The sequence below is a fragment of the Onthophagus taurus genome, unplaced genomic scaffold (genome assembly GCF_036711975.1).
Source record: "Onthophagus taurus isolate NC unplaced genomic scaffold, IU_Otau_3.0 ScKx7SY_16, whole genome shotgun sequence".
NCBI lineage: Eukaryota > Metazoa > Arthropoda > Insecta > Coleoptera > Scarabaeidae > Onthophagus > Onthophagus taurus.
In genome coordinates this window covers 717,702-738,792 of record NW_027248941.1, presented here as the reverse complement: position 1 = coordinate 738,792, position 21,091 = coordinate 717,702, and the positions used below count along the sequence as shown (strand labels likewise).

The window sequence follows — 21,091 nt, the reverse complement described above, 5'->3', positions numbered from 1 at the left end:
TCATTTTAATTTAGTACCAACATAAATTTTAAAATAATTTTGGGTTGGTACCGAATCAAACATAACCTCAAATGTCAAAGTATAAGAAAAAAATTTGTCGTTGGATTTTTCGATCGTTTTTGCGCCCTATTTATAGAGTTTTGATATTTATGTAACCGATGCCGCGTCCTAAGAGTATTTATAAATACCGTTTAATGTGGTCATGAGTAAAGATTTCCTCTGGAGAAGCAATTGCGTTCAGAGGTTAATAACGTTCGAGTTTTGGTCGGATTTGATAACCCAGGTGAGAACGTACACCGAAGACGCCGTGGAGCACCTAGTTTTAGCATGTTTCCTTTACATCACGTTCTGCGTGCTACTTTACGCTTTAATAACCCGCTGGGATAAGATACGATTCACGCGAGAGATCGACAATTCAAATCGTACTTTGTTGGTGATTGCGCACCCGGACGACGAATGCATGTTTTTTGGCCCCATCGTACACCATCTCATAGAAAACGATTCGTGTCGATTGTACGTGATTTGTTTGTCGATGGGGAACGGATACGGATTGGGGAAAAAGAGGAAACAAGAACTTTATGATGCGTGCCGAATTTTAGGGGTAAACGAAGGCGATATCACCATTTATAATAACACGTATATGCAAGATTCAATCGATGGGAGTTGGCCCACAGAGTTAGTGGCGAATTTGATTTTACAACAAGTTGAAATGTACAACATTGATACATTAATTACATTTGATAAACATGGAGTTAGTAGACACATTAATCATTGCAGCATATATTATGCAATCGCCCATTTGAGTCTGGATAAAAGATTACCACCACGTAAGTTTTTAAATCATTATACATCAAAAATTAACCTCAAAATTTTAGAATGTAGAGTTTACGTTTTGGAAAGTGTAAATATTGTTAGGAAGTATTGGTTTTTGTTGGATATACCATTAAGCTTTTTGTTATCTAGGTATAGGTAAGGTTATTTTTAATTTTAACCCAATTCAGATTAGATTAAATTAATTTTTTTAAATCCTAGGTACATTTTAAGATCGGACGGGCGAACCAAACTCCGCCAAGCTATGAAAAAACATCAATCACAACTCGTTTGGTACAGAAAATTATACATGTTATTCTCTCGATACATAATCATCAACACGCTCCAACAAATGGATTTAAGCGATATCGAACTTGATTTAGTCGATGATTAACTCTATCATTATTATTATTAATTAATTAATTAAAAGATAAGTGCAATAAGTTTTTTTTAGTTCGTTAACTAAAAAAATCGGCTCAAATAAAATCTTCCTTTAATCGTTAATCGTCGTATTTCGATTAATTTTAAATTTGCGTTTTTATAAAAGTATTATAATTAGTTTCGTAAATAAATCAAATAAAAATCACTCACCCTTTCGCTGAAAATCGCCTCAATCTCGTTTATTTTCGAACTTCTAACCTAAAAGTAAAAAGAAAACGTTTTTATTCAAAATGGCGGGACTTATTGATAAATCACCATGGCAACCGCAGGTTGGGTAACTTAAAAATTTAGGAATAAAATCTTTTACAATTCCTTTATTTTTAGCGTAAGCTAAATAACATAACTATTAATTAATTATAATAAAATTAGTTATTAAAAAAATGTTTAACTCCTCTAAAAACTATTTCTAACTTTTTAATCATACGATACGGATAAATAAAACTAAATTAATTTTTGCCCCTTTTTTCAACAATAAAATTACATTGTAAGCTAAGGAATGGTTCAATCTCTTCATTTTTATTTTGTAAATTTATATAGTTTATTTACACACTAAAGCGTTTTATTTATCGGTAAAGAAAAAAATTACTTCTTTTTATTAATAAGAATAATAATAATAGTACGGGTTTTTTTTTATTTTCGTTCAAATTTTCTATCTTTACTTTTCATGTTCATTAATCTTTTATTACGTAGATTATATAATCATATTTATATACATTTTTTCCTCATAAACAGAAAAAAATTAAAATATTCTTTTAGTTAGCTATTTAATAATCAAACGAAATTGTTGTACAACTCCATCTATCGACACCACCTCATATTACATCCCATAACCTTGATAGGGCATTTGCGGAGCATAACTAGTTGGGGCATAACCTTGAACGGGTGGTACATATTGTTGTGGTGGCATCCCTTAAAAAGTAAAATTAAAAAATAACTTCGTTATATCCTCATTTACTTACCCATTCCGGGGCCTGCGGTTAGCATTAATTGCGGCTCGGCCATCATCATGGGCTTGTGCGTTTCCTCGGCGGCTTCGCTCTCCCTTTTAGTTTCCGATTGTTCCAACTTTTCCACTTTCAACGTCAACTCCCGCGTTGTTTGTATTAAATAAGGCATGGCGAAATCCATGATATTGTGGCGCCACGCTAACTCCAAGATAACATCCGGTCGGAGAAGATCGTAACATTGATACAAACAAGCCGAGAAACAATCGTATGCTTTACGTTCCAAAAACCAAGCCAATAATTCTTCCGCGAGCTCACCTTGACGCGATTCTGCAGTATATTCCATTGCATCTCGGAATAATCTATTAAAAAAAAGAAAAAATGATTTAAGTTTATTCCCAAAATGCAAAAAAAACTATTTTAACTTTTTCGAATATGTCACTTTAGCGAAAAATTGACATAGTAACGCAAGATGGTAACCTTTAAATAAAAAAATTTACTAAAAACACCAAATTAACTAAAACAATTTATTTTTTTTTTAATAAAAATGCAATAATTAATGTGTTTATAATAAAAAAAAAACCGTTTTGAGACTAAATATTGATTATAAATGATTTTTAAAAGATTTTTTAGGTTATCTTCTTATTTGAAGTTATCACTAATAAAATCGCTAATTTAGTCAATTAACCTAAAAAAACGTACCTTTTAGATTCAATTAAACGTAATAATCGTTTTTAACTCACAAAATAACCCGAAAACTAACTGTTTAATAAGACGCGTACAAATTTTTATCAAAAAATGACAGTTTGTAGAGAAGTTGCCATGGCAACGGCATGTTGGTAACTTTTAAATAAAAAAGAATTTACTCAAGTTTTTGACATTAATATTTAATTAAAATATTAATTTTTTAATAAAAAAGTATTAACTATTAAGATATAAATCATTTCTTAATTCAAATTAATTAAAAAAAGATTCTCTTCAATTTCAATTTTTAGGTTAATTCTTTAACCCCCTCTTTTAACTTATTCATCTCGTCATCAAATCATTAGTTTAGTAAATTAGCTTCAAAAACATACCTTTTAGCTCCAATTAAACGTAAAAAACGTTCTAAAACTCGCAAAATAACTAGAAAACGTTTAAACGATTTCACCACGCGTCAAATTTTTTCCAATAATGACAGTTTGTAGAGAAGTTGCCATGGCAACGGCATGTTGGTAACTTTTAAATAAAAAACATTTACTCAGCAAGTTTTTGACAGAAATGATCTTATTTAAAAATTAATTTTTTAATAAAAAAATATTAATAACTATTAAGATATAAATAATTTCTTAATTCAAATTAATTAAAAAAAGATTCTCTTCAATTTCAAGTTTTAGGTTAATTTTTTAACCCCCTCTTTTAACTTATTCATCTCGTCATTAAATCATTAATTTACTAAATTAGCTTCAAAAACATACTCTTTGGTTCCAATTAAACGTAAAAAACGTTCTAAAACTCGCAAAATAACTTAAAAATGTTAAACGTTTTAACCACGCGTGAATTTTTTTTCAAAAAATGACAGTTTGTAGAGCAGTTGCCATGGCAACCATACGTTAGTACTATTTGGGTCAAAAATCGATTATTAATCAATACAAGTTGATGTTTTGACGAATTTACTTCAGATATAATTAAAGTTTATCTCAAAATCGATTCTTTTAGTATTAATTTGAGATAAAAACCTCAAAAATAAGATTTTCCCGAATTTCAATTTTTAGGTTAACTTTGTAACGTCCTAATTTCTTCTTTTATCGACTTATTACTAATTAAATCGTCAATTTATTAAATTTGCCTTAAAAACGTACCTTTTAGTTCCAATTAAACGTAAAAAACATTCTTAAACACGCAAAATAACCCGAAAATGATTAAACATTGTCATAACGCGTCAAATTTTTTTTGACAATGACAGTTTGTAGAGCAGTTGCCATGGTAACCATAAGTTAGTAATTATTTGAAACAAAAACCGATTATTAATCAATACAAATAGATGTTTTGACGTATTTACTTCAGATATAATTAAAGTTTACCTCAAAATCGATTCTTTTAGTATTAATTTAAGATAAAAATCTCAAAAATAAGATTTCCTCCAATTTCAATTTTTAGGTTAACTTTTCAACGTCCTAATTCCTTCTTTTTTCGACTTATTACTAATTAAATCGTCAATTTATTAAACTTGCCTTAAAACATACCTTTTAGTTCCAATTAAACGTAAAAAAAAACGTTCGTAAACTCACAAAATAACCCGAAAATCTTTAAACGTTTCTATAACGCGTCAAATTTTTTTTGACAATGACAGTTTGTAGAGCAGTTGCCATGGTAACCATAAGTTAGTAACTATTTGAACCAAAAATCGATTATTAATCAATACAAATAAACGTTTTGACGTATTTAGCTCAAATATAATTAAAGTTTATCTCAAAATCGATTCTTTTAGTATTAATTTGAGATAAAAATCGAATTTCAATTTTAAGGTTAACTTTTTAACATCTTAATTGTATCTTTTTTTAACTTATTACTAATTAAATCGTCAATTTACTAAATTTGCCATAAAAACATACCTTTTAGCTCCAATTAAGCAAAAAAATAACTTAAAAATGTTTAAAGGTTTTCACCACGCGTCAAATTTATTCTAAAAAATGACAGTTTGTAGAGAAATTGCCATGGCAACGGCATGTTGGTAACTTTGAAACAAAAAAAAATTTCTAACCTAGTTTTTGATTATTTAAATATTAAATTAATTCTTAATAAAAAGTATTAACTTCTTATTGTTATAAAGCTTTTTATCATCAATAACCTAAACTGATTAATTTTTTCTTTCCAATTGATTCACTTTTCTTATTATTGCAATTTATTCCCCATAAAATTGATGCATTTACTTACTTTATCTCAAAAATACACTTTTAAACTTCAATTCAACACAAAAAAAACCTTTCTTACTTAATAATAATAAAAATATGAACTAAAAATTAATTTTACACGAAATGGATGACGTTATTGACAAATTACTATGGCAACCGCGGATAAGCAACTTTCAAATAAAAAAATTCCCTACTTTTTTAATAAATAAATTTGTACTCACCTATCTTTTTTACATAATTCAACGCTTTGTTTCCATCGATTATTTCCTTTGTAAAGGTAAGCGGCGATACGTCTAAATTCGGTTAGTTCGTGTTTTTCTAAATTTTGGGCTAACCCAATGTTGTCAAAGTTATCAAAAGCATCGATTGACGTTCGTAATCCTTGGAAATCTTCCTCCTCGATTAATAAACTATTCAAAGCTTCGTTGATTGCCTTATTGTTTAAGCTTTGAACGCTTCTTAAATAAGATTTGACCAATTGTAGGTGTCCGGCTTTTGTGAAAAAAGTAACGGCTCGCGTATGGTCCATTCTCGGGGCCAAAACCAACAACATATCGTTTAATAACAACGGTTTATAATCCAAATAAAATTGAATAGCTTTATAATAAAGTTCGATATTAGCAACTTTAGTAATAATATCTTTAAAGTGGCCTTCGCGCCATGCTTCCGTCGGATGGGTCATCATCGCCAAGACCGCGTTGTCGTATTCTTCGTATTTATCGTAAAGGAAAACTAATTCGGCCCAAAGATGAGCTTGTTCGGCGGCTCTCAACACTTTAGGGATATTAACTCTCGACCAAAACAGTTCTAAATGTTCCCTCATTTTCCCCGGTTTATATTTCGAATACAAAATAGCCAACTCGGTGAACATTCCCATATGAGCCCTTTCCAACCCTAAAGCCGCTTCCAACAACAAAATTAACTCCTCGAAATAACCTCGGTCTTGATAATAATTAATCAAATCTTGCAATTCATCGGCGTGCACGACGATGTGCATCCCGCACATTTGAGCCAACCGGAATTCTTCTGCATCGACACACGCAAAACATACTTCTTTCCACGTTCGGGTACTGTTCGCTTTACGAGCCCCATCAACAGCACCTTGAAATTCTTTTAAATGTACCAAAGTGATTGCGAGACGGGCGAAATTTGAAACGTTATTGTATAAAAGCTTAGCGGCATCGTACATTTTATCATCGAAACAACGGTCGCCGATTTTTTGGATGTCGGCGTGATTTGGGCCACTTATAAATTCTTCTAAGTCGGCTAATCGGCCGGTTTTTGCGTAGGAATAGATTAATTCTGATTCGATGTAGGATTCGCGAGCTTTTTTACGTGCCATTTGAAGATATCTGTTTAATAAAAAAATAAAAATTAATAATTAAAAAAAAAATGTATGAGATAGGCAACACAAATTAACGTTACGTGTAATTGGTTGCCTATCTTAGTAATTTAAACATCAAAAAATAACCTAAAAGAATTTTATTGAATGTGTGTGAAGAAAGATTGACATATATTGTCAATATTAAGGATTCGCGAGCTTTTTTACGAATCATTTGAAGATATCTATTTAACAAAAAAAATTAATAATTTAAAAAAATTTTTTTTAGTAAGATAGGCAACACAAATTTGCGCTACGTGTATTTGGTTGCCTATCCTGTCAATTAAATGCATATATATACTATCTTCTATATCGCTGACTCCCTATCTAAGCAATGAGTGGCGAGCGTTTCCATCAAAAGAAGACGGAATGATATATGTTTTGTCTTTGTCGTACCCCCGTGTCGCGAAAGCGCTAGCGCGAATCGTAAATTTTAAAGAGTTTGAAGTGTTTCGCGCGTATTTTATGCAGCTTTAAAATGCAATTATTATTATAGATGGTTTACTTTAACTATAAATTATCACTGATGCATCAAATAAATTAGAGTATATGTACTCTAAATGTTTATAAAGAAAAATGTTTCAAGAAAAGGAGGACTTTGAATTCTTTTTTATTACACTGAGACCTTTCCTTCTACCTGCTCAACCAATTTTTAGGACCCAAAAATATCTCCACTACTCTTTTTCTTTTTTATTTTACTTTTAACACATTTGCTTCACTTTCTTAACAAATAACAATTACATTTTAAATTGCTTAGTCCTAAAATATGTTAATAATTATGTTATTATACACATGAAACCTATAATATACATAACTAAATATTTAGATTTTAGGTTATGTTTATGTCAAACATTTATTTGTTGATTTATAAACATCAAGGTCATCAGCTGCTATTAATTTTTAATTCACCGTCCAATAAGATAAAAGCGTACTCATCACGTGTTCACACATGTCTCTTGAGTCGACGGGGGTACGACAAAGACAGATATATATATATCTGCACTCTAGTGTTTACACTCTTTTGCTGCCTTAGTCAGCGATATAGAAGATAGTATATATATGATTAAATGTCAAAAAATAACCTAAAAGAATTTTGTATAAGAAAATAAATAAAAATAATTTTTTTTTTAGATTAATTCTGACTCGATGTAGGATTCGCGAGCTTTTTTACGATCCATTTCAATATATCTATTTAACAAAAAAAATTATTAACTAATTTAAAAAAATAAAATTTTCTTTTAATAAGATAGGCAACACAAATATACGCTACGTGTATTTGGTTGCCTATCTTCTCAATTAATCGTCAAAAAATAACCTATGGTTCGTTCTTTTTTCCTATAATACCTGTTAAATTGTTGTAAAGTTGCCAAAATTACCAGGGAGTTTTGTTTTATCATGTTTTGAAATAAATATGTCACACTGACGTTTGTTTGAGCTTTAAAACAAAATGAACGCAAGAAATTTGCGTTTATTTGCCATTTGTTTGCCTAGAAAAGGTGTTTTGTTCTATTTCATTAGTTTGTAGCACGTTTTTACAATAAATATGTACTGCCTTAAAATCGTATTTATCTAAAAATGTATTAGTATTGTAACCTCAACTATTTAGTTACTGAAAATGTTACTAAAAATCAGGAAAACAACAAATTTGTAAATCTATGTAATAAAAAAATATTAACTAATTTCAAAAAATATTTTTTTTAAATAAGATAGGCAACACATATTTATGCTGCGTGTATTTGGTTGCCTATCTTCTCAATTAAACGTCAAAACCTAACGGAAAAGAATTTTATATAAAAAATGTATTTTCTTAGAATATATCTATTTAACAAAAAAAAATTATTAACTAATTTTAAAAAAACTTTTTTTTTAATGCAGATAGGCAACACAAATTTATGGCACGCGTATTTGGTTGCCTATCTTGTCAATTTAAATGCCAAAAATAACCTAAGACAATTTTGTATAAAAAAAAATAATTAAAAATAATATTTTTTAAATAATTCTGACTCGATGTAGGATTCGCGAGCTTTTTTACGAGGCATTTGAAGTTATTTGAAAACTAATCTAAAAAAATAGATTTTTTTTAAAATCATATAGGCAACACAAATTTATGGTACGTGTATTTGGTTGCCTATCTTGTCAATTTTAACGTCAAAAAATTAAATAAAAGAATTTTTTATAAAAAAATAATTAAATAATTTTTTTCTTACCGAACCAAATCCTCCCAAGAATTATTTTTCGAAGCAGTCTCAACGACCGCAACATAAGCACTGGGATCATCGGCTTTAATATAAGAATCAATGGCCTCTTTAACTAATCCTTGATTTAATTGAGCTTTAGCCAGTTGACTCCACACTTCCGGTTCGTTACAGCGTTCCGCAAATTCGTAAGCGCGGTCTAAATTGTTTAATTGTTCGATTAAAACTTGAATAGCGGAGGTGTTAACATCAAATTTCTTGTAGAGGGCGAACGCTTCCTCGTATAAATGCGAATTAATAGCTATATTGGCGATATCGGGCGCGTCGTAATTATCCAATCGATTAATATAGTCCATAACGCGAGTTGGATCCGCTTTAATCGCGGTTAAAATTAACAAATTCTGCAAGTTACGGTGATCGCAGAAAATCGAATTTTCCAAAACAATTTTTTCTAATAACTCGATTAATTCGTTTGGTAAATCGGCAGTCATAAATGCTTTAACGGTTACTGATATATCCTCGGGATTTTGGGTTTCGTTTAAAGCGGTTTGAACGACTTGATCGATTAATTGGCGTCTGTATGGGTTATCTTCGCTTAGAACTTCGCCCCAAAGATCCGCGTCTTGACTACGCACCAAATAACGAGCTTCAGATTTAAAAAGCGAATTTTCGTTACAAACCGCGATTAATTCCCGATCACATTTTCCCCGTTCATAAGCGACACATGCTAAATGAGGATCTCTTTTCTCGCAATATCTCCCCACGACTCTCGAATCATACCATTGGTTCTCTTTTAAGAATCGTTCGGCGTTGTTGTTTGTGTCGATATAGATTTTAGCTAGGGCGTTGTGAGTTGCGGGTTCAACACAACCTTCGTGGACTCTACTTTCGAGCCAGGGTAATAACAATTTGAGGCGGTTCCTTTTTTCGACTTCCTCGACTAATTCGTCGGTTGAAAATTGACCACGAACCACCATAATAAGGTTTTTAATTATATCCTCGGAACAATCGACGTCTAATAAACCGCCAACGACGACGGGAAGTCGACTCGGATTTACTTTTTGCACGTAAATTTCGATGTATTTTTGCAAAGAGTTTCGATATAGGTACAAAACTAAATCGTGGACGAAATCGAATCGGTCGCAAACGATGATTAGCGGGAGTTGATCGGTTAATTTGGCTTCCTTTAAGAAATTTTTAACCCTCTCGGGGTTGTAGCAATTACTTTCGCGGCAGATTCTTTCGACTTCTTTGATTTGGCCGGTTTTACACGCGGCTTGGATGTATTTGAAATGGACCTCTTGGTCTTGGCTAAAATTAACGATGGAGCCGAGGAAATAAAATAACCCCTCGTAACTTTTAAAACTTTCAAATAAATCGATTAAACTTTTTGTGGTTAGTTGTTCGTGGTATTTCGTGGCGATTTGGACGCAAATTTGCAAATTTTGGCGAATATTAGCCGTTAACATCGCTTTTAAACATTCCAAACTATCCTCAACACTCAATGTGCCAAAGAAACTCACCAACCAATCAGCTGGTAATAAAGGGGTGTGCACCACAGCTCGCTTTATATCGTATAAATCGGTGTAATGTTCGAGGGCTCTTTGTAACAACCCCGCTTTTTCGCATAATTGCGCTACGTGAGGTCTATCATAGTGAGTAAACATGTTATTACTCAAAATTGCGTCTGCTACTTGTGGGGCGCTCATTAAATTCATCTCGATTAATCGGGTTTGGAGGTGTCCCTCTTCCGGGCGATTATTTTTTAACGCGTCCAACAAGAATGAAGTGCATTGTTGAACCATGTTTTGTTCCATAAAGATATCGACGATTTGGTTTATATCGGCGAGAGGTTCTTCGTCTGCTACAAGCATTGTTGCGAAAATTGCGCCTTGATCTGGGTTGGTGCGCATCACTGAACGGAGTAAATAGATGTAGTCGGGGGTGTAAGATACTTTTTTGGCGTAAAGAACGATTTTTTGAAATTGACCAGTTTCCGCAAAACTTTGTATAACCTAAAAAAAAATAATTATTTAATAAATTTAACAATCCTGTTCATTTTTTGTGCAAACGGATCCTTTTTAATTGTTTATAATTTTAATTTTTAGGTTATATCAATCTGACATTTCAATTTGACATTTTAATTTGACAGATCGATGTTAGTTTTAAATTTCCCGCTTGACTTTCAAACCAAAATGGCGGCAAGCCGCGGTATTTTGATCATCTAGGCAAGGTCCATTGAGTATTGGTTATAAAGTTATCCAACTCGAACAAATTGACGTTGACGGGGTAAGGAAGGAAACGTGACGTCATTGGAGGAAAAGTATAATATAATATACAGGTGTCCATTATGTATGGATATATCTTGGTAAATATCAACTTTATAAAAAAACAATTTATACAAAAGTTGTTTAATATTTTGTTTGCCATAATAAGGCATTCAATTGTTTTTATTTCAGAAAATAAATGAGCAAGGAATAATACTTGAAGTTTTTTAAATGGCAATGTATCCTTTCGTTAAGCTCATTTGATAGATTTGTTTTCTCTTTACGATGACGTAAAATTTTAGTAGTCTAATAACATGAATCTAGATATCCGAGATCGTCAAGTACCTCGAATTCCGAACACTAGATATAGAACGCAGTGCGTCTCTAAAGACGGCTAAACCCGAATGTTTCTAGTTCTAAGTCTAGTGTTAGTTCTAGTTTTAGTCTTTGATTATATATAATATGGATTGAGCCAACGAGAGAGATAGCTTGCGCAAGGTGATCGAACCGAGATAGACATAGAAGCGTACTGACATATAATGGGCGTGCGTTAATTTATAAGATAAAAAACTATCAATTAGAAGTAACATTTATAATACTTATAGGTGATGTGAAACTGTATTATCGCGAACTTTGCACACGAAACAATACATTTTTAAACATAACGGTGTGACTGGCTGCGACACAACAAAACGATAAACGTCAAATGGAAGAGGTTTGACACTTTTGTGCGCATGCGCCGTCTGTTTAGTACCGTTTTATGTCTATCTTTGTTACACTTTCACATTATCGCTTTCCATCTGCGTCTATTCACCTTGAGCCACATTTTTGTTAGTAGATATATTCAGTTAGCTCAAGCCATATTATACAGGGTGTCACACAAAAAACGCCCCAAGCTGTAACTCTGTCATTTACATTCCGATTTTCATGAACGGGTTATCAAATGAAATGGTTTCATGAATACTATGATTCATGCTACAAATAAATTTTTTCCAAGGCCGTCTTCAATTTTAAGCGATTATTAACTTTTGCTTTTCAAATTGCTCTATATATTTTTCTTTACGTCATTGGATAGAGATTGTTTTTCTGAATCCACTGATGTACAATACATCCATTTTGAATATAATTTTAGGAGAGAAAAGACACCTGTATATACAGGTTGCCACACAAGAACGCCGCTGGCTGTAACTCTGTCATTTACCTTCCAATTTTCATGACTCAACTATCAAATGAAATGGTTTGATGAATACTATGATTCATGCTACAAATAAACTTTTTCCAACTCCATCTTCAATTTCTAGCGATTATAAACTTTTGATTTTCAAATTGCTCGGTATGTTTTTCTTCACGCTATTGGATAGAGTTTTTTTTCTGAATCCATTAATGTACAACACATCAACATTAATTGTAATTGTAGCATAGAAAAACATTAAAATAGTTTCTGAACATTCTCTTAAAGTCACTTGTGTTATACTGTAGTGTGCCAAGGGATACATGAAAAAACAACTTATAAGTATCATTTACAACTGCTTCGGGCATTGACATAGCATTTAATGACTGTTATCAGTTTTGCGTGTTATTTTTTTCCATGGCACACTGCAGTATTACAGAAGTGACTAAGACAATGTTCGGAAAATGTTTTAATTGGTTTTCTCTGCTAAAATTACAATTAATGTTAATGTATTGTAGATCGATGGGCTCAGAAAAAAATCTCTATCCCATAACGTTAAGAAAAACATACCGAGCAATTTGAAAATCAAAAGTTGATAATCGCTTGAAATCGAAGATGGCGTTGGAAAAAGTTTATTTGTAGAATGAATCATAGCATTCATCAAACCATTTCATTTGATACCTCGTTCATAAAAATCGGAAGTTAAATGACAGAGTTACAGCTTACGGCGTTCTTGTGCGGCAACCTGTATATACAGATGTCTTTTTTCTGCTAAAATTACATTCAAAGTGGATGTATTGCACATCAGTGGATTCAGAAAAACAATCTCTATCTAATGACGTGAACAAAAATATATGGAGCAATTTGAAAAACAAAAGTTAATAATCGCTTAAAATTGAAGATGGCCTTGAAAAAAATTTTTTTGTAGCATGAACCATAGTATTCATCAAACCATTTCATTTGATGCCTCGGTCATGAAAATCGGAATATAAATGACAGAGTTACAGCTTGGGGCGTTTTTTGTGTGACACCCTGTATATAATCAAAGGTTTTAGTGCAATAAAAATATACAACATGATATCTAATATACAAAACGATACGATTTCCCCCCTCCACTCGTTCTCAGCAGAAAATTTCATACAAAAATATATATATAAAAATTTTTTTTGAGATTATATCCTTATTGTTGATTTAATCAAAAAATGTTGTTAACAAAATTTATTTAGAATTACTTCAGGAACAGTGCTTGTTAATACAATTTTTTGCTAACTTGAAATTTTAATTTCCCTCTGAATAGTATGCTATCAAAATTAATTATCTCGATAATTATTGTTTTTATCAAAAAATGTTTTAAATAAAATTTGTTTCAATTTCGATTTTGAATCAATTATCTTAATAAAAAAATTTTACATCTCTATTAATTAAGCATCTAAGTGTAATTATGTGTAAAAACAGAAAAATTATTATTTTGAGGTTATCTCCTTAATTATTGATTAAATCAAAAAAAAATTGTTGGCAAAGTTTGTTTAGAATTGTTTCAGGAACAATTTTTGTTAACACAATTTTTTTCTAACTTGAAATTTTAATTTCCCACTGAACAGTATGGTACAAAAATTAATATTTTTGAGGTTATATCCTTATTGTTGATTTAATCAAAAAATTTTGTTAACAAAATTTGTTTAGAATTACTTCAGGAACAGTGCTTGTTAATACAATTTTTTGCTAACTTGAAATTTTAATTTCCCTCTGAATAGTATGCTATCAAAATTAATTATCTCGATAATTATTGTTTTTATCAAAAAATGTTTTAAATAAAATTTGTTTCAATTTCGATTTTGAATCAATTATCTTAATAAAAAAATTTTACATCTCTATTAATTAAGCATCTAAGTGTAAATATGTGTAAAAACGGAAAAATTATTATTTTGAGGTTATCTCCTTAATTATTGATTAAATCAAAAAAAATTGTTGACAAAGTTTGTTTAGAATTGTTTCAGGAACAATTTTTGTTAACACAATTTTTTTCTAACTTGAAATTTTAATTTCCCACTGAACAGTATGGTACAAAAATTAATATTTTTGAGGTTATATCCTTATTGTTGATTTAATCAAAAAATTTTGTTAACAAAATTTGTTTAGAATTACTTGAGGAACAGTGTTTGTTAATACAATTTTTTGCTAACTTGAAATTTTAATTTCCCTCTGAATAGTATGCAATCAAAATTAATTATCTCGATAATTATTGTTTTTATCAAAAAATGTTTTAAATAAAATTTGTTTCAATTTCGATTTTGAATCAATTATCTTAATAAAAAAATTTTACATCTCTATTAATTAACCATCTAAGTGTAATTATGTGTAAAAACAGAAAAATTATTATTTTGAGGTTATCTCCTTAATTATTGATTAAATCAAAAAAAAATTGTTGACAAAGTTTGTTTAGAATTGTTTCAGGAACAATTTTTGTTAACACAATTTTTTTCTAACTTGAAATTTTAATTTCCCACTGAACAGTATGGTACAAAAATTAATATTTTTGAGGTTATATCCTTATTGTTGATTTAATCAAAAAATTTTGTTAACAAAATTTGTTTAGAATTACTTCAGGAACAGTGTTTGTTAATACAATTTTTTGCTAACTTGAAATTTTAATTTCCCTCTGAATAGTATGCTATCAAAATTAATTATCTCGATAATTATTGTTTTTATCAAAAAATGTTTTAAATAAAATTTGTTTCAATTTCGATTTTGAATCAATTATCTTAATAAAAAAATTTTACATCTCTATTAATTAAGCATCTAATTGTAAGTGTAAATATGTGTAAAAACGGAAAAATTATTATTTTGAGGTTATCTCCTTAATTATTGATTAAATCAAAAAAAATTGTTGACAAAGTTTGTTTAGAATTGTTTCAGGAACAATTTTTGTTAACACAATTTTTTTCTAACTTGAAATTTTAATTTCCCACTGAACAGTATGGTACAAAAATTAATATTTTTGAGGTTATATCCTTATTGTTGATTTAATCAAAAAATTTTGTTAACAAAATTTGTTTAGAATTACTTCAGGAACAGTGTTTGTTAATACAATTTTTTGCTAACTTGAAATTTTAATTTCCCTCTGAATAGTATGCTATCAAAATTAATTATCTCGATAATTATTGTTTTTATCAAAAAATGTTTTAAATAAAATTTGTTTCAATTTCGATTTTGAATCAATTATCTTAATAAAAAAATTTTACATCTCTATTAATTAAGCATCTAAGTGTAAATATGTGTAAAAACGGAAAAATTATTATTTTGAGGTTATCTCCTTAATTATTGATTAAATCAAAAAAAATTGTTGACAAAGTTTGTTTAGAATTGTTTCAGGAACAATTTTTGTTAACACAATTTTTTTCTAACTTGAAATTTTAATTTCCCACTGAACAGGATGCTACAAAAATTAATATTTTTGAGGTTATCTCCTTAATTATTGATTAAATCAAAAAAAAAATTGTTGACAAAGTTGATTTAGAATTGTTTCAGGAACAAGATTTTCTCAGCGGATACCGCTGAGAACGAGTGGAGGGGGGAAATCGTATCGTTTTGTTACAAAAGTTCCGTGCCCTGATGATAACTAACTTCAGATTTAAAATGTCAACCTCAATTTTGACATATTTGCAATCTTCATTTAAAAAAATCCTTTAAAATGAGTACAAACACGACATATTTATCTTCAATATTAATGAAGTTATGGTCAACTTCCGGTTAGAAACGTCAACGTCAATTTTGACATATTTGCAATCTTCATTTAAAATCCTTTAAAATGAGTACAAACACGACATATTTATCTTCAATATTAATGAAGTTATGGTCAACTTCCGGTTAGAAACGTCAACGTCAATTTTGACATATTTGTAATCGTCGTGAAAAATCCTTTAAAATGAGCCCAAACATAATACGTTTAATTCCAATATTACTCGAGATATAAGCAACTTCCGGTTTGAAATGTCAATGTCATTTTGACATATTCTTAATTTTTATAAAATGTCTTAATATTTGTCACAAAAACAAAAATATAATGAGAAAAAAATTAAAAATTAAGGTTGGTATTAATTTTTAAAAATTAAATTATTGCTGACTTCAGGTTTAATATTTTTTATTCTAACTTTCTTGTTTTTTGAGATAAGTGCGCCATCTTTGGACTCATTTTAAAGGTTTTTTAATGAAAATGACGAATATGTCAAAATTGACGTTGACGTTTCAAACCGGAAGTGATTGTATTTCCATTAATATTAAAGTTAAATATGTCGAGTTTGGACTCATTTTAAAGGATTTTTTATGAAGTTGACAAATATGTCAAAATTAAAAGTTCGAACTTTTTGGTTTTTTGAGATAAATGCGTCAAGTTTGGACTCACTTTAAAAGTTATTTTATGAAGATTATTTTAGAATAATAAAATTAAAGTTGACATTGACAACTGAACGTTTTTTTGACGACTAAACCTGACTGTTTCTAGTTCTAGGACTAGTGTTAGTTCTAGTTTTAATTGTTATTTAACCCTAAATTCTTGTACATTTTAATTGATCTAAAAATATTCTTTAAATAGTCTTTATTAAGTAATCTAGAAGTGTTTTTAATCAATTTGAGCCATTTCGACCTGCATCAATTAAAGTTTTCTATTTCCTATGGTATTCAAAACACTTTAAAACAAAGTCAAAATCATTTTAGTTAATTTTTTCATAATAATTAAGTATCTTAACGATGTTTTGAATTGATTAAAACAATTTGCATTAACACCAATGATATTTTCCCACATTAGAAAATTTTTGAATTTTCTGCAAATTACTGTCATTAATTTTTCTAACTTCTTACGTCTTTATTAAGCAATCTAGAAGTGTTTTTAATTCATTTGAGCCATTTTGACCTACATCAATGAAAGTTTTCTATTTCCTATCTTATTCAAAACACTTTAAAATAAAGTCAAAATCATTTTTCTTTATTTTTTCATCTTCATTAAGTAAACCCTAAGGATTGTTTACTGCAAATCATCCCTATAAACTTTTTTATAAACTCCCCTTTTCTTCAGAAATATTTTTGACATTTAAATGTCAGTGTTTTTTTTACTATTATTATTATTACTGCTTTATTTAAAATTTTTTTAATAAAATCCTATCGCATTTACGCTCGTTTACTTGACGTTTCAAAATTTTAAAGTCGCTTATAGTTCATATAAGAAAATACTCTTAAAATTCGCTAAAAAATCACCCCTGAAGTTTGGAAAAGTCATTCAGATACATTTCTAGGTTATATTAATCTGACATTTCAATTTGACAAATTGAAAAACTCCAACTTCACTTCAAACCTCCTGAATACATTTTTAGGTTATATTAATCTGACATTTCAATTTGACAGGTCAAAAAATTCCAATTTCACTTCAAACATTTTTTTTGACTTTCCAAGAAACTCATTTTTAATCCGTTTGCACAAAAATAAATTCTCTATTAAATAAATTTCACCTTAGCTGGAACATTGGCTCTCAAATAGACGGAAAGCGCGAGAGTGGGATCGGTTTGTTTCACCAAATCACCAAGTTCCTCTGAACACTCCAATTTCTCCTCTTTCAACCACTTCTCCAACAACTGTTTTCTCCCTTGCATTAAAACCGGTTTGCAAAGCTCCAAGGATTCATATCTTAAAAAAAAAACCAAAACGATATTTTTTATTAATAAACTTTAAAATTATATTTACCGATTTAATTGTCCTTGATCCAACAAAATCCCAAAATACTGTAAAAGCGCGCTATTTTGTCCCGGAGGAGTCGGAACTTGTTGAAACATCTGAATCGTTTGAGGCGTCCTCAAAATCCCCTTTGGAGCGTTCGCGGCAACTTTAGCAGCCTCCGCATATTGCGCGTTTTGAAACAACATTTGAAATTTATTTACAAATAACTCCTCAGCTCCCGCCAAATTATTACGAACGGCTAATCTTAACGCTAAATCTGGGTTATGTAACGCCGTGTTAATATAACGAATGATATTGTCTTCATCAACAGATACAGAAAGAACTTGTCCCCTTCGATTCACCCCAATAATCCCCCCAGTACTATCATGAGGTGCAGTTACAAAAATCGTTTCGCTCGAAATCCGATTCATATAAATACAAGTTCCCGTTTCGATATCATAGAGGTGAATATAACCATATTTAGTGATTAAATAAATCACGTCGTATTTCGATGAGACTTGCATCGCGACGGGAAAATCGTTTTGGGCTTCTGGTGGGAAAAAAACATCGACGGTTTTTTTCGGGAACGGTTGATTTCCTGTAGGGCTTTGCCCCACTTCGATTATATGCAATTTTCCCCCTGTTGTTGTACGAACGGCGAAACAGAATAACGTTGAAGGTTCCGGATTTCCGTCCATTTTAAACGTTGCGAAAGACGCCGCGTGACCTTCGATGGGTTGCGAACACTTCCGTTCGACGGAATAAAGCTGCATCGCCCCAACAACTCGATTTTGTTGACTTCCAATTCCTACTAAAAGTAACCAATTTTGTTTCGGATCCGTACGATAATTTATAATTTGGCAACTATTCAATGAGGAGTGTCGATCGAACATTTTAACCGGCTGCGAATCGCCCTCCATCGACCAATGATAAACCGTGTTCTCGGTAACAAGGGCTAAAGTATTTAACGAAATCCATTTCCAAAAAACCACGTCTTCGTTCATTACGTGGGCCTTCATTTTCGATTTCATTTCAATGTTGAATATTTGAAGGGTTTTTTGAGCTATTAAAATAATAAATTAATTAGATACTGTGGTGGCTTGTAAATTAATTAATCAAATTAAGGTAATGAAATTGTAACAACATAACCAAATAAAATACTAATAAATACCGAATTAATTGGATCAGGAACCAATTAATTTTCTTGTTTATTATTAAAGGTGATTAATTTTAATTCGAATAATCTTCTTATTTAACTTATTAAAATAATAAATTTAATATTTTTGAGGTTATATCCCAATGGTGATTGACAAGTAACCTAACTTTAGGACAAAAATTAACGTACGCCACGCGTCACGTTCAAAATGACACTAAAATCTACCCGTTTCGTTTGTTTATTGCAAGACCCTTTTAAATAACGTCTTCTGATTGGTCAAATTCTCCAACTTGAATTTCGTAATTTAAATTTCTCCGGTATTACCAACTTCGAAATGTCAAATGTCACTAATTAAATTTAATCAAAAATTATTAAAATTTCTATTTTAACAATATTTATGCATGAAATGTTATAGTTTTATTGCTTTAACCTTGTTTGTGCTAATTTCGCAACATTTTCTTTTAGATTTCAACGTCCAGCTTCAAAAATATTCAAATATATAATTTACAGATTTTCATCCAATTTTTCATCAAAACTCGCATATGATGGATGGTTTTAGTTCTTAACATGCTAAGATTATCAGATTTAATAGTTTCAACCGGACAAACGAGGATTACAATAAGAAATTAATAAAAAATGAAATTTGAGGTTATGTCACTGTCAAAATTCTATTTCTTCATCAAAACTCTCATATAACGGATGGTTTTGGTTCTTGACATGCTAAGATTATCGTTTTTAATAGTTTCAACCAGACGAACATAAATTACAATAAGAAATGAATGAAAAATGAAATTTGAGGTTATGTCACTATCAAAATTCACATGGATTAGATAGACTAAATAACGTAAACAGCAACATTTTATTAATACAAAAACAAATTTTTATGATTATTATTTGTAACCTCACCCATGATTAATAAAATTATGTAAAATTTCAAAAAAAATAATGAATGTCTTGGTTATATTATTACATTTATTGCAATACAAATTCAAAAAAAAGCAAAAAACGAACCTTCCACCCCAGCTTTTCCTTTCAAAGCGATCACTTTCGACGCAGGATTCATAATCGCGCTCTCCGCCGTAATTGGTCTTCGAATTGGATTCGTTTGATCGGCCATATCGATGATAACAACTTGCGATGTATCCCCAACCTTCTCCCGAACGCAAATAAATTTGTCGCTCTCCATCGTGAGAGTCGCGAAAGAGATGTTTGTATCATTTATTCCAATTGCAGTTAACTAAAAATATTAAGGTTATGTTAAAACGTCAATTTTTTTAGAAACGTCAAATTTTAAGAAACGTCAATTTCATAAAAATAATTTTTTCTTTCGATATTTATAAATGAGAACAAAAAAGTGGGACAATTTTCATTTAAAATCGATTGATTTTCGATTCTGTAGAAAAAAAAAACGAGAAAGGGGGTGAACTATTTTTAGAACTCGGATTTCATCCGCCCACACATTTCCAAGAAAACAAACTGTCAAATTAACATTAACACCGGTTGTTATTTTAACATTTAAGCGAAATTTACGATAAATAAATCCGAAATAACTTTATTTAATAAAGAAATATCGAAAGTGGAGCAGTTGTGGGCCATGAAATGGGGTTAAAAAAATGGGGGGCGTAAATTTATCCTCAAATCTTACCTGCAGGTGTTCCTGAAAACGTATCGGTAGTAATTGCTGCGTCATTTTGCTAATGTTAATTAGCAACGACAGCCGAAAAGTAATTAAACCGCTTTAATTCGTGTTTTTCGGGAACAACTCTCGAAATGATGTTTAACGACGGTGACAGACAACGTTAAAATGGCGACCTTCTCAGGGGCTATGACTTGTCCACTTATTCCTACGCCGATAAATAAAATCAATTTAAATTAATTATTTAAACGGAATCACAACAAATTCCCACCAAAATTGACTTTACAATCAATTCGACTTAAATTAAAACTTAAATAAAACCGCATTTTTTAATATTCTTAACGGTACTAGTTTACGAAGGGGTACCAACCTTAAAAATAAAAATTTTTTTGACATCACCCGATTATTGACAAGGAATTCGGTATCTCCCCGAATTAATTAACTCCTTTTTTAACGATAACAAATAAAATTGATAAAAATAATGTATTTG

The 21,091-nt window shown here is 30.3% G+C and overlaps 2 protein-coding genes across 2 annotated transcripts; one reads left to right on the top strand and one right to left on the bottom strand.

Annotated features, from left to right (window-relative positions):
* Positions 1 to 73: 73 nt before the first annotated feature.
* On the top strand, positions 74 to 1,396 carry LOC111415325 (phosphatidylinositol glycan anchor biosynthesis class L). The gene is made up of 3 exons (XM_023046942.2): positions 74 to 827; positions 876 to 969; positions 1,033 to 1,396. The coding sequence occupies exons 1-3, from the start codon at positions 203 to 205 to the stop codon at positions 1,202 to 1,204; spliced, it is 891 nt and encodes a 296-aa protein (XP_022902710.1). The 5' UTR covers positions 74 to 202; the 3' UTR covers positions 1,205 to 1,396.
* Positions 1,397 to 1,550: 154 nt separating this feature from the next.
* On the bottom strand, positions 1,551 to 20,777 carry LOC111415323 (clathrin heavy chain). Its single transcript, XM_023046939.2, has 8 exons — positions 20,611 to 20,777; positions 19,977 to 20,202; positions 17,837 to 18,872; positions 17,605 to 17,779; positions 8,678 to 10,680; positions 5,311 to 6,441; positions 2,211 to 2,557; positions 1,551 to 2,160 (listed from the first exon to the last, which is right to left on the bottom strand). Exons 1-8 carry the CDS (start codon positions 20,653 to 20,655, stop codon positions 2,069 to 2,071), a joined length of 5,055 nt encoding a protein of 1,684 aa, XP_022902707.1. The 5' UTR covers positions 20,656 to 20,777; the 3' UTR covers positions 1,551 to 2,068.
* Positions 20,778 to 21,091: the final 314 nt, after the last annotated feature.

What these genes read in the sequence shown, in the direction of transcription:
- LOC111415325 (XM_023046942.2), top strand. Translation starts at nt 203, where the DNA reads ATGAGTAAAGATTTCCTCTGGAGAAGCAATTGCGTTCAGAGGTTAATA. An exon ending in GGATAAAAGATTACCACCAC is followed by an intron (nt 828 to 875) that starts GTAAGTTTTTAA and finishes TCAAAATTTTAG; the next exon opens with AATGTAGAGTTTACGTTTTG. An exon ending in TTTTTGTTATCTAGGTATAG is followed by an intron (nt 970 to 1,032) that starts GTAAGGTTATTT and finishes TTTAAATCCTAG; the next exon opens with GTACATTTTAAGATCGGACG.
- LOC111415323 (XM_023046939.2), bottom strand. Translation starts at nt 20,655, where the DNA reads ATGACGCAGCAATTACTACCGATACGTTTTCAGGAACACCTGCAG. An exon ending in GAGCCAATGTTCCAGCTAAG is followed by an intron (nt 10,681 to 17,604) that starts GTGAAATTTATT and finishes ATTTTTTTTTAG; the next exon opens with GTTATACAAAGTTTTGCGGA. An exon ending in AACCGCAGGCCCCGGAATGG is followed by an intron (nt 2,161 to 2,210) that starts GTAAGTAAATGA and finishes TTACTTTTTAAG; the next exon opens with GGATGCCACCACAACAATAT.